Source organism: Megalops cyprinoides, chromosome 19 (genome assembly GCF_013368585.1).
Source record: "Megalops cyprinoides isolate fMegCyp1 chromosome 19, fMegCyp1.pri, whole genome shotgun sequence".
Taxonomy (NCBI): domain Eukaryota; kingdom Metazoa; phylum Chordata; class Actinopteri; order Elopiformes; family Megalopidae; genus Megalops; species Megalops cyprinoides.
The window spans coordinates 4971440-4984254 of record NC_050601.1 but is presented as its reverse complement, the minus strand read 5'-3'; the positions used below and the strand labels follow the sequence as shown (position 1 = coordinate 4984254).

General features: G+C 49.7%; 1 protein-coding gene across 1 annotated transcript in view; it reads left to right on the top strand.

The window, feature by feature from the left end:
• The first annotated feature begins 259 nt into the window (after nucleotides 1-259).
• gprc5ba (G protein-coupled receptor, class C, group 5, member Ba) overlaps nucleotides 260-12815 on the top strand; it is a 15376-nt gene continuing 2820 nt past the window's right edge. The window contains exons 1-3 of the mRNA XM_036553043.1: nucleotides 260-1715; nucleotides 10141-11173; nucleotides 11986-12098. Of these exons, the coding sequence (XP_036408936.1) occupies nucleotides 10147-11173; nucleotides 11986-12098 (1140 nt within the window). The 5' untranslated portion in view covers nucleotides 260-1715; nucleotides 10141-10146. The remainder of the gene's footprint in view (nucleotides 1716-10140; nucleotides 11174-11985; nucleotides 12099-12815) is intronic.

The window sequence follows — 12815 nt, the reverse complement described above, 5'->3', positions numbered from 1 at the left end:
CGAGCTCACCTCGTTAATCCGCGCGCCCATCGCTCCAAAAGTCTGCACCTGTCAGACCGCGCCCCCGTTCTCAGAAACGCGCCGTCTCTCGGGTAAACGGCAACGTCTCGCTGTTGCCTCTATCTGCGTATAACGGAATTTCCAGCCATGAGGGAGAGAGAGAGGTGTGTCACCGTGCTGTCATATTTTAAGGAGATAGACTTATAGTCTCTATTGTGGCTCCAAGCGAGCACTAAATCACGAGGGCTGCGCAGGAAAGGGGAGCTTAGCTGGATGTGTCAGAGCTCAAAGCCCAGATAATTATAGCCTACCTCCCCGGCTGCTGTGAATGGCCATTTGAGTTGCAGCTGGGTGTTTTGCATGGATAAACGTGGGCACTTTTGTCTCCATTGATTGCCCGTTGAAATACACAGAATGTTGTAGGGATTAGGCCACTGCGGTCGCACAGGCACGAGGCAGTCACCGCTGTTGTCACCCGCGCTGCCTTGTAAGCGTTTCAATTCAGACCCGTCCGCACGTATCCGAGAAGAAGGCTTCCATAATCTGTCCGAAACGCACACTGCTGCTGCAGCGGCAAAACAACAACAACAACAAGAGACGGACGGGAAATCGTTACAGCAAACAACAGCTCGCATTCAGATACGCTTCACATTCGCGTCAGGCGGTGGAGAGCTGGCGCGGGGCGGGAGCTGTCAGTCACCGCACGCCTCTCTGTGAATTGATCGAGTTGAACAGCTGAGGACTCGGTCGTTCGACGGGAGGGAGAGACCAGGAGCATCGCGGCGCAACGCTACCGCTTCGGATTGCTCCTGCAAGCCAGTCCGGAGAGAGTGGGGGTGTAAACGGATCCACTGCGAAGGCATTAAGTGCTGCTCGGATTATTGTTTTCATTATAATCTACGCAGGGGGTGCAAAACCAGTGAGCGTGAAACAAAGCGACCGAACCCCCCCTAGACAATAGACTGGGCATACAGCTGTCCGAGCGCCCAGTTACTAGGCGAGCTCCTCAAAAGCCGAGGAGACGAGCGGGGGTGACAACCGCCTCCGGGAATCTATTTTTGGGGACGAAGAAGGAGACGCCAGTCAGAGAGAAGAGCAGAAAGAGGGGTGGACATTAGCTGCATCCTAAATTCTGTCATGTTTTCGCTCTCTTCGGAAAGGGATTAACATATTGCGGGTTATGCAGAGCACCGAATTGACACATGCGGTCCATCGGGACATAGGTAGTGGGGGCCAGTGAATCTCGATTCCGGCTGTCTTTCCGTCTTCGGCGTCCCAACATAATAGCTTCAACCGGAGCACACATAAAGCAATTTTGTGGACATCTGGATCGCAACACCATCGTCATTTCTTTTATTTGTTTAAGTAATTCTTTATTATTCATGACAAAACGGGGTTCCTTGTTAAATGCAGCATTGAACAAAGGATTTGGGAGAAAGACAACGCGAACAATAACCCCTGTTCTACCGTCCTAAATAAGTCCCCTCTCTTGCTCTTTGGAGCGCTCACCCAGGAAGGGGTATTGCCTGCTTCGGGCGTACCGTAGAACCCTGAACTCCAATTTGGCTGGGGCTCCGTGCAGCGTAAACGCCAGCCGTGTGCGGAGAGTGCAATTGCAAACTCATCACCTGGGGCTGAGTCCGAAATGTGACATTTTTCTCTCCAAAACACGTGTCACGTGCGTCCAGCAATCGAGGATTTGTTTACATCTCAAGGTAGGTTCTCCGATCTTTACGCCTGTATCGATCAGCGAGATAATGAAATGCACGCGTTGTTTGTCGGTGTGATAGAGGCGTTTGCATGTTCATCTAGCCACCTTGAGTATATGACGCACCGCCCGTGTCAGTTAGTAAACTGTATTGGATGTTCTGGTGTCCGTGTCACCACTAAAGTTAAAAGTATCAAATGACTGTCATCACTGAATCATGGTGCAATTGCACCAAATATGTAAGCCACTCTGGTATTCTTGGAGCAGAAATGTCACGTGGTAGAGATCCTCCAGCGGCAAACATAAGTTTACAGTCAGTAAATGGCACGTGACCCCTGATCTTAGGGGTCGTTGACAAAGAGCCCGGAAAGTAACCCCTTTGGTGTGATTATAAGCAGGACTGAGGTGCAGGTCATGCATTTTGTAACCGCTCACACACCATTCATGGGTCGACAGAATTGTAAATGTGATGTTATATACAGTATGACTTTTATGACCTCTTTGCAGTTGAGTTATCTCTCTCACCCTGCACTATGTTTGGAAGGTGATAATTTGTCTGATGTCCTTATTTGGTGGGTCAACAGATAGCAAAGACTGGACACTGAGCCCCCCCCCCCCCCCCCCCCCAAGCCACACACCCCCCCCCCACACACATGCACACAAACAGAGGTGAAGCCATGGGCTTTATTTAGGTGTGTAGATCATTCCCCTTCCTCTGTGACAATAGAGATGGTTTATGTCCCAGAACAAACAATGGGCTTTGAATTCCTCCTGTTGGCACTCCCGTAGTCAGCATTGTCTTAAAAGACGAAAAAAAAAAAAATTCATTTTCTTGATAGTATATTTAGTTTCAGGACTAAGCTATTATGGTCAGATGATGGTGATGATATCAAAGCTGTTATTTTAGGTCTGAGTATCTGGCCTCTGTCCAGACTGCCCCTGAGCGCATTAAGGGGTGAGAGTTATATATGCACATTTATAGCTCAATCACACATAAAGCAGTAACAGTATTCAATATATTCTGATTCACTTTTCTCAGAACCTGTGTGCATCAGTCGTTATTAAAATGAGAGGGAGGGGTCATGTGATGTCTCCCCTGGGTGTGTAGTCGAGATTCCCCTGGAGACTGGCCGACGGGTGTCATTTTTTTCCCAAAAAGGGGTCAGTCAGTGCCCGACTCAACTGTACTCAACAGTGCCAGCTACGAGAGTCTGAAACAGTCTCACAGTGAAATGATATGGGAACTCTGTGTGCGTGTGTGTGTGTGTGGTGGTGTGTGTGTGTGTGTGTGAATGTATGTGCATAATTAGGGTTTTGGTGTTTTGTGTCGATCGTATATGCATCTGTTGTGTAATCCTCTGTGAACAATGACGGCAAACTGAAAAAAAAAAAACAGATCAACAGGAGGGACATGCTGGCGGGGAAATTCCTCCCCTCCGAGCCAGGTCCAGCGATGAGGGGAGATTAAACGATCCGACTGTTAATTGCCAAGCCAATTAGCATATGGTCACGCTGAGTGACCAGTCACATGCTAATGAGTCCTAATTACCCGATGTAAGCATGTCTTGAGTGGCCGTGGGGATAGGGAGAAATAACTGCATAGTCGACCCAGAACCTGCAGAAGCGGCTCGGGTTTTTTTTTTTCTGTAAGAGCTGGCCGCCTGTGAAAACACAGACTGGCAGCCGGGGGTCAAGCAGAGCCGACAGGGGTCCGGATTACGTCACTCCTCACCGTGACCTCATTGGGAAAATGTTATCATTGTGAGATGAAGAAGAAAAGACTCTATAAAAACAGATGACTGCAGCCTTACAGGATATGGCAAATAAACATTGTGGGGGGGGGCAACTTCCTGTCCAGCTGCAGTGACCCCCCCCCCCAATCCCCCTGCCCCGCCCCCCCTGCCTCATCCAAGAGAGCCGAGAGCATTAACAGGAAGTTTGGGGGGGGCGTGGCAGTGTTGGCGAGAGTAAACAGATGTTGGTGCAGATGTTGATTGGGGGGGGGGGGGTGCAGTATGCTGTACTGTGGTCGCGGATCAAACTGACGCATCACTCTCGACAGCTGCCTGTTTCCACATCTGGACAGAGAGGTTGGGGGGGGGGGGGGGGGCACTCCCAGGTCACACATGACCCTGAATTTGTTTGTGATTGGTTGATCAAACAGCTAACAAACACAGAGTGAGCATTCCCTGTGTGCATTTGTGTAGCAGCTTGTAGCGATGTGTTGGAAGTGTTTAGCTGTGCGCAGTGGTGATGTATACTTGTGCACAATAGCAGTTTGTATTAGCGTCTGGTTTTGCAGAGCAAGAGACAGGGCAATTTTCAGACATCAACATCAGCTTGCGTTTCACTGATTGACAAAACAATTGAGTCCCTCTAATGAAGCAGTGTTATGAATGAAGCAGACCACCCCATGTATCTGGCTAGTTGGATGAAAATAGGTGTCATCTTGACTGCTGTGACCCTCAGTCAGTGTTCCTGCCAAGGTGTCAAAATTCAAAGTACATGACTAAGCCGAACAAGCAAGCTATCAGCTGAAATACAATGATGCACTAGCTGTCAAGGACTGTAAGTTAAGACACTTACGTGACTAAGCAGGCTATTTGTCCAACACATATTTAAAGCATTTTCTCAGAAAATACCTAGTGAACAGCCCATAGACTGTAATAAGCACTCCACTGGACACTAGAAAGGGTTTCTAATAAAATGAAATGTTTTCAGATGGTTATGTTAGCTAGCCAATCATTACCATAATTTAACATGTAAATAGATATTTTTTGCATAACTGCTTAAAATGAATCTGAAATTAAATCCACCAAAAAATAAAGATAATGAGCAAAAACTGTGCACCTGACTTAACAACTAATCTTCCAGTTTAGTGTGAATTTAGTATGAGTGTGAAGCTTGCTAGTTAGCTCATGCTACATAATTAAATCTAAATTAAGCTAATTACCCGGAAGGTGGATGAGCAAACTACCACCACAAACTTGAATTCATCGTCATTTTGTAGTTAACAGGAATGCAATTAGCTAAAAAACCTAAGACACACAGAAACCTTTTCTGTCTCTGTTTTTATTTTATACTGATCTCCATTACCAGAAGCAATCATATTCAGCTTGAGAGCAAGGTGGGATAGACTACATCCAGTGAATGACCTCCTTCAGACTAATCCCAGTATCATAAAGCACTTAAGTTGAGAAACCTCTAGTAGTTACCTTCCTCTTAAATGTGATAATGTGTCTGGAAGTGATTGAACACCATTTTGGACTTACAGTGTACGCGTAGATCAGGATACACTTAAAGTTGTGGGAAATGGTTAGAGATGGTCACAAACAGGAATGTTAAATTCTTCAAAGGGAAAATATTTGGAGGAGCAACAATAACAGAGAGCTTCTGAGACGGTACCAGTTACGTCAGACAGGTAGTGTTTTTGTCACAGATTTATTTAGGGGCAGTCTGTCATTGCCTGGTTTAACTCCCTGATAAATAGCTGTGATAACCCTGTGTTATTACTAACATGTGGCAATGGGGGGGAAAAACAACTGTGCAGCCAGGACAGACTGGGATATTAATAACTATTTGTGAACTTTTAATTAGTTAACAATACTAGAATTGCACTATACACAGAAGTGGTAACCTATAAAATATCAGACCCCGTTTCAAGTAGTTTATTTTAGAGTACACCCCTGGCCCAGTCTTCCTCCTTCTTTGTCATGTTTTCCGCTCCTTCCAGCAAGAGAGCAAGCTTCAATTAGATTTACGTTTTTAGCTCAGAGATCCACCGTGGTGCCAGCGAATTTCAGCTCATGAATTATCTGACGTTTATTTTGGAACTTTCATAAAAGTGATTTAAGTCACATTCCCTCACGGGGACTTTGGTCAAATACGCGCTCGCCACTCTTTGTACTCTATGCCTGCAACGTTGGTGTCACAGACGCTGTAATTCATTGTAGTCTCAATGCATTAAATATGCATTCAGCATCCAAGCTAAGCCCAGCTGTTAGAGTAATACATAAATATGTAATTCAGACTATGCTGAATGTATTTCTTTGAATTGGGTGATATCATGGTATATAGTTTAGGGTTGTTTATTTAGGTAAGTATTAATCTGCCAGCATAATTATTGGTGATGTGACACACTATGAAAACAAATAGGTAAGTCTACAACAGGAAAGCACAGAAAGAAAGAAAAGAAGGATGCAAAAGACAGGACAGAGAGAAGGATGGATCTGTGGAAAAGAGTTAAGATATGACCTACAGAAAGCAGACAGCTGTACATCACAATGTACATTCTTCCTGATTGGATGAATGTCCAATGTCCCTGATTGGTGGAGAATTCTCATATGTATGGTAATGAGGGGCTCAAAAACATTAGTTAAACATGTGTTAATGATCACCCTAGCCCCATGCTCAGAAAAAAACACCCTCAATGCGTGTTCAGGGGCATCACATGGCTTTCTTAGCAACCGCTTCTCAGGTCGAAGAGTCTCAAGAGAGTCGAGTCAAGAGAGCTTTTATTGTCAGTCCATCCATGTACAAGTACACAGTAGGGTTGAAATAACGTTTCCCTGGGACCCATGGTGCTACATTCAGTCAGTGGAGGACAAAGACAACATAAGGTGCACAGCATTAAAACAATAAATAACAAAACAGTGGGTACAATAAATACAAGAAGACAATAAATAGACAAAATAACAAAGACAATAAATGGATAAAGTAGCAGGCAGACGTGTGCAAGTAAGCAATTGTCAACAGTCTCTCTTTTATGACTGTAGTGGAAGTTACTCTCAGGGCCCTCATGAACACCCACCTCCCTTACAAGTACAACTTACGGGTATTTTCTGTGCTTTAATTCCATTCCTAAGAAAACTCGTATGAATGTAAATTAATTGTCCGTTATACAGGATGGACACTGGTCCATAACTCCATACGCTACCACTGCTTCACTGATGAGCTCCTGTCATTTCTCTGGTATTACTAATGCAAGAAAAAAGTATGCTGTCTATTTTTCAGACTTAGGGATGCTCCAAGTCTTGTTACGGTGTGGCTGTACACTGTAGCAGTGTGTAGCTGTGGGCTGAGGCAGTGTGTGGTTGTGTACTGTAGCAGTATGTAGCTGTGTGTTGTGGCAGTGTGTACTTGTGAACTGTAGGAGTGTGCAGTTGTGTACTGTACCGATGTGTTGTTGTATTGTACCAGTGTATACTTGTGAACTGTAGGAGTGTGCAGTTGTGTACTGTACCGATGTGTTGTTGTATTGTAGCAGTGTATACTTGTGAACTGTAGGAGTGTGCAGTTGTGTACTGTACCGATGTGTTGTTGTATTGTTGCTGTACTTGTGTGTTGTTGCAGCAGTAGCAGTGTGCAGCTGTTTGCTGTAGCACTGTTCACTCGTGTGTTATAGCGGTGTGCGGTTGTGTACTGTAGCAGTGTATAGCTGATTGCTGTATAGCTGTGAATAGCTGTGTACTGTAGCAGTGTGTAGCAGTGTGTAGTAGCTGTGAGAGGCTGTATAAAGAAGCAGTGGGCTCCATAGAGGATTCCCTAGCAGCAGCGATGCTGCAGAACTGGTGAGAGCTGGATCTCTCTATTACATAAGAGAGAGTGATACAGAGAGAGAGAGGGAGAGAGAGAGAGAGAGGGGGGGGGGGGGGGGGGGAGAGAGGGGGACCGTGTAGGGGTGAGTGAGAGGAGGCTGGAAGGAGGAAGGGGGAGGTGGGGGCGAGGTACATCTTGTCAGAGAAACAGGCTGAGGCTAAATCTAAAATGAATGAGAGATTTAAACTGACGAGGAGAGAGAAATGGATGAATAGAGAAGCTTTGTGGGAGGGAGGGAGAGAGAGAGAGGAAAAGAGAGAGGGTGAGAGTGAGAGGGAGAGAGCGGATGAAACCTTGAGTGAAATCTTGAGAGTGATTAAGCCTGCAGTGTCTTTGTGCTGTAGTGGGGGGGTGGGGGGGGTTGTTTTTATGTTGCAGAGCCCTGTGAGCCTTCACAATACATTTGAATCAGGTTCAGCTAACGAAAACCAAATCCTAAGCCAAGCCGTATTGTTTGAAAAGCTGAAGCTGATCCAGGGTCAGCAGTTGGTGGCGCCGCCTATCTATATCCCTACCCTTGCGTGTTCTCCCGTGGAGTGCTGTGTGGTGATTTGTGCTGAGGTGCTGAAAGCAGAAGGCAGGTGTGTCAGGGCTCACCGTGATCCTGGTGGGGCTGGCCGGGTGGGGGGGGGGGGGATTCCGCACCCTGCACCCTGCACCCTGCACGCAAACAGCAGAAAGACGAGGGTCGGGGTGTGGGAGGGGGAGCGGTCTGCAGCGTTGTCGAGCAGAGGGGTGCGTGCCGGACTACCCCCCCCCCCCCCCCCCCCACACTCTCAGGGGCATTATGCTCCATCCCTCTGTCACACGCAGTCCAGAGACACGGCGAGGAGGGGGGGTGAAAAGGCGCTGATCACATCACTGCATCCTGTGAATTTAAATGGGTCGCCAGCTGTTTTAACAATTTGTACAATTACCCACAGACAGCATTCTGTCCCTCAGCAGAAAGGGAAAATTTGCTTTCAATGCTGCAATAATAATAATAATAATAGTTATTATTATTATTATTATTATTATTATTATTATTATTATTATTATTGTGTTGCAGTCCTGTGTCCCTTGTTGTTGCACTGTCAGTGAGGCCCTCCTTTTTCCCTCTCTCAGCATGTTGTATCAGCATCCTGCATTTCAGGCTGTAAAGTACAGGGTCACGAGCACGCTGCCTCATTCCTGAAGGCATTTATTTGCAAATGAAACCGAGGTGACAGTGAGAGACCGGGGTGCTGAACGCTGGACTGCCAGTGAGGGGCTACAGTGTAACGTTGTAGTGCCAGTGAGGGGCTATAGTGTAACGTTGTAGTGCCAGTGAGGGGCTACAGTGTAACGTTGTAGTGGCAGTGAGGGGCTATAGTGTAACGTTGTAGTGGCAGTGAGGGGCTACAGTGTAACGTTGTAGTGGCAGTGAGGGGCTACAGTGTAACGTTGTAGTGGCAGTGAGGGACTACAGTGTAACGTTGTAGTGGCAGTGAGGGGCTACAGTGTAACGTTGTAGTGGCAGTGAGGGGCTACAGTGTAACGTTGTAGTGGCAGTGAGGGGCTACAGTGTAACGTTGTAGTGGCAGTGAGGGGCTACAGTGTAACGTTGTAGTGGCAGTGAGGGGCTACAGTGTAACGTTGTAGTGGCAGTGAGGGGCTACAGTGTAACGTTGTAGTGGCAGTGAGGGGCTATAGTGTAACGTTGTAGTGGCAGTGAGGGACTACAGTGTAACGTTGTAGTGGCAGTGAGGGGCTACAGTGTAACGTTGTAGTGGCAGTGAGGGGCTACAGTGTAACGTTGTAGTGGCAGTGAGGGGCTACAGTGTAACGTTGTAGTGGCAGTGAGGGACTACAGTGTAACGTTGTAGTGGCAGTGAGGGACTACAGTGTAACGTTGTAGTGGCAGTGAGGGACTATAGTGCTGGTGTTGATTGTTTTAGGTACAGTGTAAAACTGTAAAAACAGTTAACGGCTGCCATAACTCTCTGCTACTGCCTCACAGCGCAGCTATAACGGGTGCGCTGTGTTTGAATGGAGCTGCAGGGTTTCCGCCATAAAAACTAACTGGAACTCTAAAATCTGACTTTATTTGTCCAAGAAATAAAACAGATTTTTTCCCCCTGCCTCTGCACATCGGAAGCTCGCTTGAGTTTGTTTTCCGGGGTTGATCTTGCTGTTCCAGTTCCGTCTCCATGACGCACAGACGTTGCGATGTGTGAAAACAGGGGAAACCAATGACCTCTGACCTTACAGAGGATGGAAGGGGTGAGAACAGGGGAAACCAATGACCTCTGACCTTACAGAGGATGGAAGGGGTGAGCCATCCTGTTCCTGCTGCCAGAGGGGATATCAGTGTCGCTGAGCCTGAGCACGCACAAACATGTGCTGTCTAGCTCCCTACGCTGTCAGGGATATACCGTAAATCATACCAACACACACACACACACACACACACACACACAAACACAAACTGTCACACACTCATCCAACTGATCAATGTGTCAGTGTGGCCTATGACTCTCTGTACGAGATCATTTTGTAACTGAACTGAACCTCTCCATTTCTTTCTCTCCCTCTCTCTGCCTTCCCCCTTTCACTTTCTCTCACCCCCCCTTCTCTATTTCTCTCCCCCCCTTCCCCCACCTCCCCGTGCCCTCCTTTTTCCTTATCCCCCCTCCCTCTCCCCTCTTCCCTCTCCCCTCTCCCCTCTCCCCCCCCCCCATTGCTTCTCCCCCGTCTCCTTTCTGTCCCTCCTGCTCTCCCCTCCCTCTCTCTCCACCCCATCCCTTTTCCCCCTCATCTCCTTTCTGTCCCTCCTGCTCCTTCTCTCTTCCCCCCCCCCGCCCCCCTCTCTCCAGTCAGTGATGGCAGTGTTCCCTTTGCTCATCTCGCTGCTCCCCCTGGTGGCGGGTGTGTCAGCGGCGGAGGAAGAGGCGGAGGAGGCGGTGCCGTTCGGCTGCGGCGCCTTGGGCCTGCAGCGGCCCTACACCAAGCTGTGCGACCTGGAGGCGGTGTGGGGCGTGGTGGTGGTGGCGGCTGCGGGCGGTGGCGTGCTGGCGGCCCTGCTGCTGGGCCTGACACTGCTCTGCCGTCTGCGCTCCGTCACCGAGGCGGAGAAGCGCAGCGGCGTGGGCCCGCTGCTGCTGCTGCTGCTGGGCGTGGCCGGCCTCTTCGGCCTCAGCTTCGCCTACCTGGTGGAGCGGGACGAGCGGCTTTGCGTGGTGCGCCGCGCCCTCTGGGGGGTGCTGTTCGCCCTCTGCTTCTCCTGCCTGCTGGCTCAGGGCTGGCGGCTGCGCGGGCTGGCGCGGCGGGGCCGGGGCCCCCGCGGGTGCGCCCTGGTGGGGCTGGGGCTGGCGCTCACCCTGGTGCAGGGCATCGTGGCGGCCGAGTGGCTGCTGCTGACCGTGCTGCGCCTGGGCCAGCCGGCCTGCCAGTTCCAGCCGCTGGACTTCGCCCTGGCCTGCAGCTACGTGCTGGTGCTGCTGCTGGCGGCCCTGGCGGCCTCCGCCCTGGCGCTCTGTGGGAAGGAGAGGCAGTGGCGCTGTAACGGGGTGTGGCTGCTGCTCTCCTGCCTGGCCTCCGTCCTGCTGTGGGCCGCGTGGCTGGGCTTCTATCTCTACGGCAACGAGGTGCTGGGCCGCTCTCCGGACTGGGACGAGCCGGCGCTGGCGGTGGCGCTGGTGGCTCAGGGCTGGCTGCTGCTGCTCTTCCACGCCATCCCCGAGGCCCACTCCTGCCTGCAGCCCCCACCCCAGCCCTCCGCCCCCGACTACTTCGACACCTCGCAGGCCCCGCCCCGCATGAGGGAGACCAGCTTCGACGAGGACGTCCCCCTCTCGCACCGGCAGTTCGTGGAGAACCAGGCCTTCGCCTTTGACGAGCAGAGCGCAGGTACCACTCTAATGTAAAGTGGGGGGGGGGTGGCTTATTGGAATATCAAAGGTAGATGGACCTTGAAATGAAGAATGGGGGGAGAGGAGGCAAGCCAAGGCCAGCTCCCTAAAACTTTCTCTCTGCTCATACAGAACCCCCACATTCTGTACGTGCACCCTCTCCCATCAGCTGTTTCTGGCATCCCTCCTCCTCCTCCTCATCTGTCTCTTCTTCACTCTCCTGTTCTATGCCGTCCACGGGGGGGTCAACGACCTCGTCCTAAAGGCCAGGTGTGATCCCATACTCGGACTCCAAACGATAACCTGATACTTGTTCCTACACCTGTCTCTTCTTTTAAAACCAGTCTGCACTATGTACCGTACCATAAACGCAAGTCCTTTGTCTGGGAATTCTTTTCCACCAAATTATCAGCTTTCTCCAGTGTGTTTTGGTGTGTACTCTATGTTTGTGGATGTGATGTGTGTTTGTGAGTGTGTCTGTGAGCTTGTATGTTACTGTGACTGTGTGTGTGTGTTTTGTGTGTGTTTGTATGCAAGTATGTGTACATGTATGCGTCTGTGCATGTACATGCATGTAGCTGTGCTCTATGTGTGTGTGTGTGTGTGTGTGTGTGAGAAAGAGAGAGAGCTGACTGCAAAAGTTGTTGCGTGTGTTTCTGTGTGTATGTGTGTGTGTGTGTGTGTATGTGTATGTGTCTGTGCATGTGCATGTGTGTGTGGCTGCTCCGTGTGTGTGTGTGTGTGTGTGTGTGTGAGAGAGAGAGAGCTGCCTGTAACCGCTGGTGTGTGTGTGCTCCTCTGTGTCCACAGGGCTGCGGGCGGGGGGGAATGGGAACAGCAGCACAGGCCCTCGTCCCAGTGCCCCTTTCCGCAGCAACGTGTACCAGCCCACTGAGATGACCATGATCCTGAACGGGGGCGCGGTGAGTACACTCACACACCGCCACATAGTGTACACTCACACACCGCCACATAGTGTACACTCACACACCGCCACACACCGCCACATAGTGTACACTCACACACCGCCACATAGTGTACACTCGCACACCGCCACATAGTGTACACTCACACACCGCCACATAGTGTACACTCACACACCGCCACATAGTGTACACTCACACACCGCCACATAGTGTACACTCACACACCGCCACATAGTGTACACTCACACACCGCCACATAGTGTACAGTCACACACCGCCACACACCGCCACATAGTGTACACTCGCACACCGCCACATAGTGTACAGTCACACACCGCCACATAGTGTACAGTCACACACCGCCACACACCGCCACATAGTGTACACTCGCACACCGCCACATAGTGTACACTCACACATAGTGTACACTCACACACTCGCATATAGTGTACACTCACACATAGTGTACACTCACACACTCGCACATAGTGTACACTCACACACTCGCACATAGTGTACACTCACACACTCGCACATAGTGTACACTCACACACTCACCACATAGTGTACACTCGCACACTCGCACATAGTGTACACTCACACACTCGCACATAGTGTACACTTACACATAGTGTACACTCACACACTCGCCACATAGTGTACACTTACACATAGTGTACACTCGCACATAGTGTACACTTACACATAGTGTAC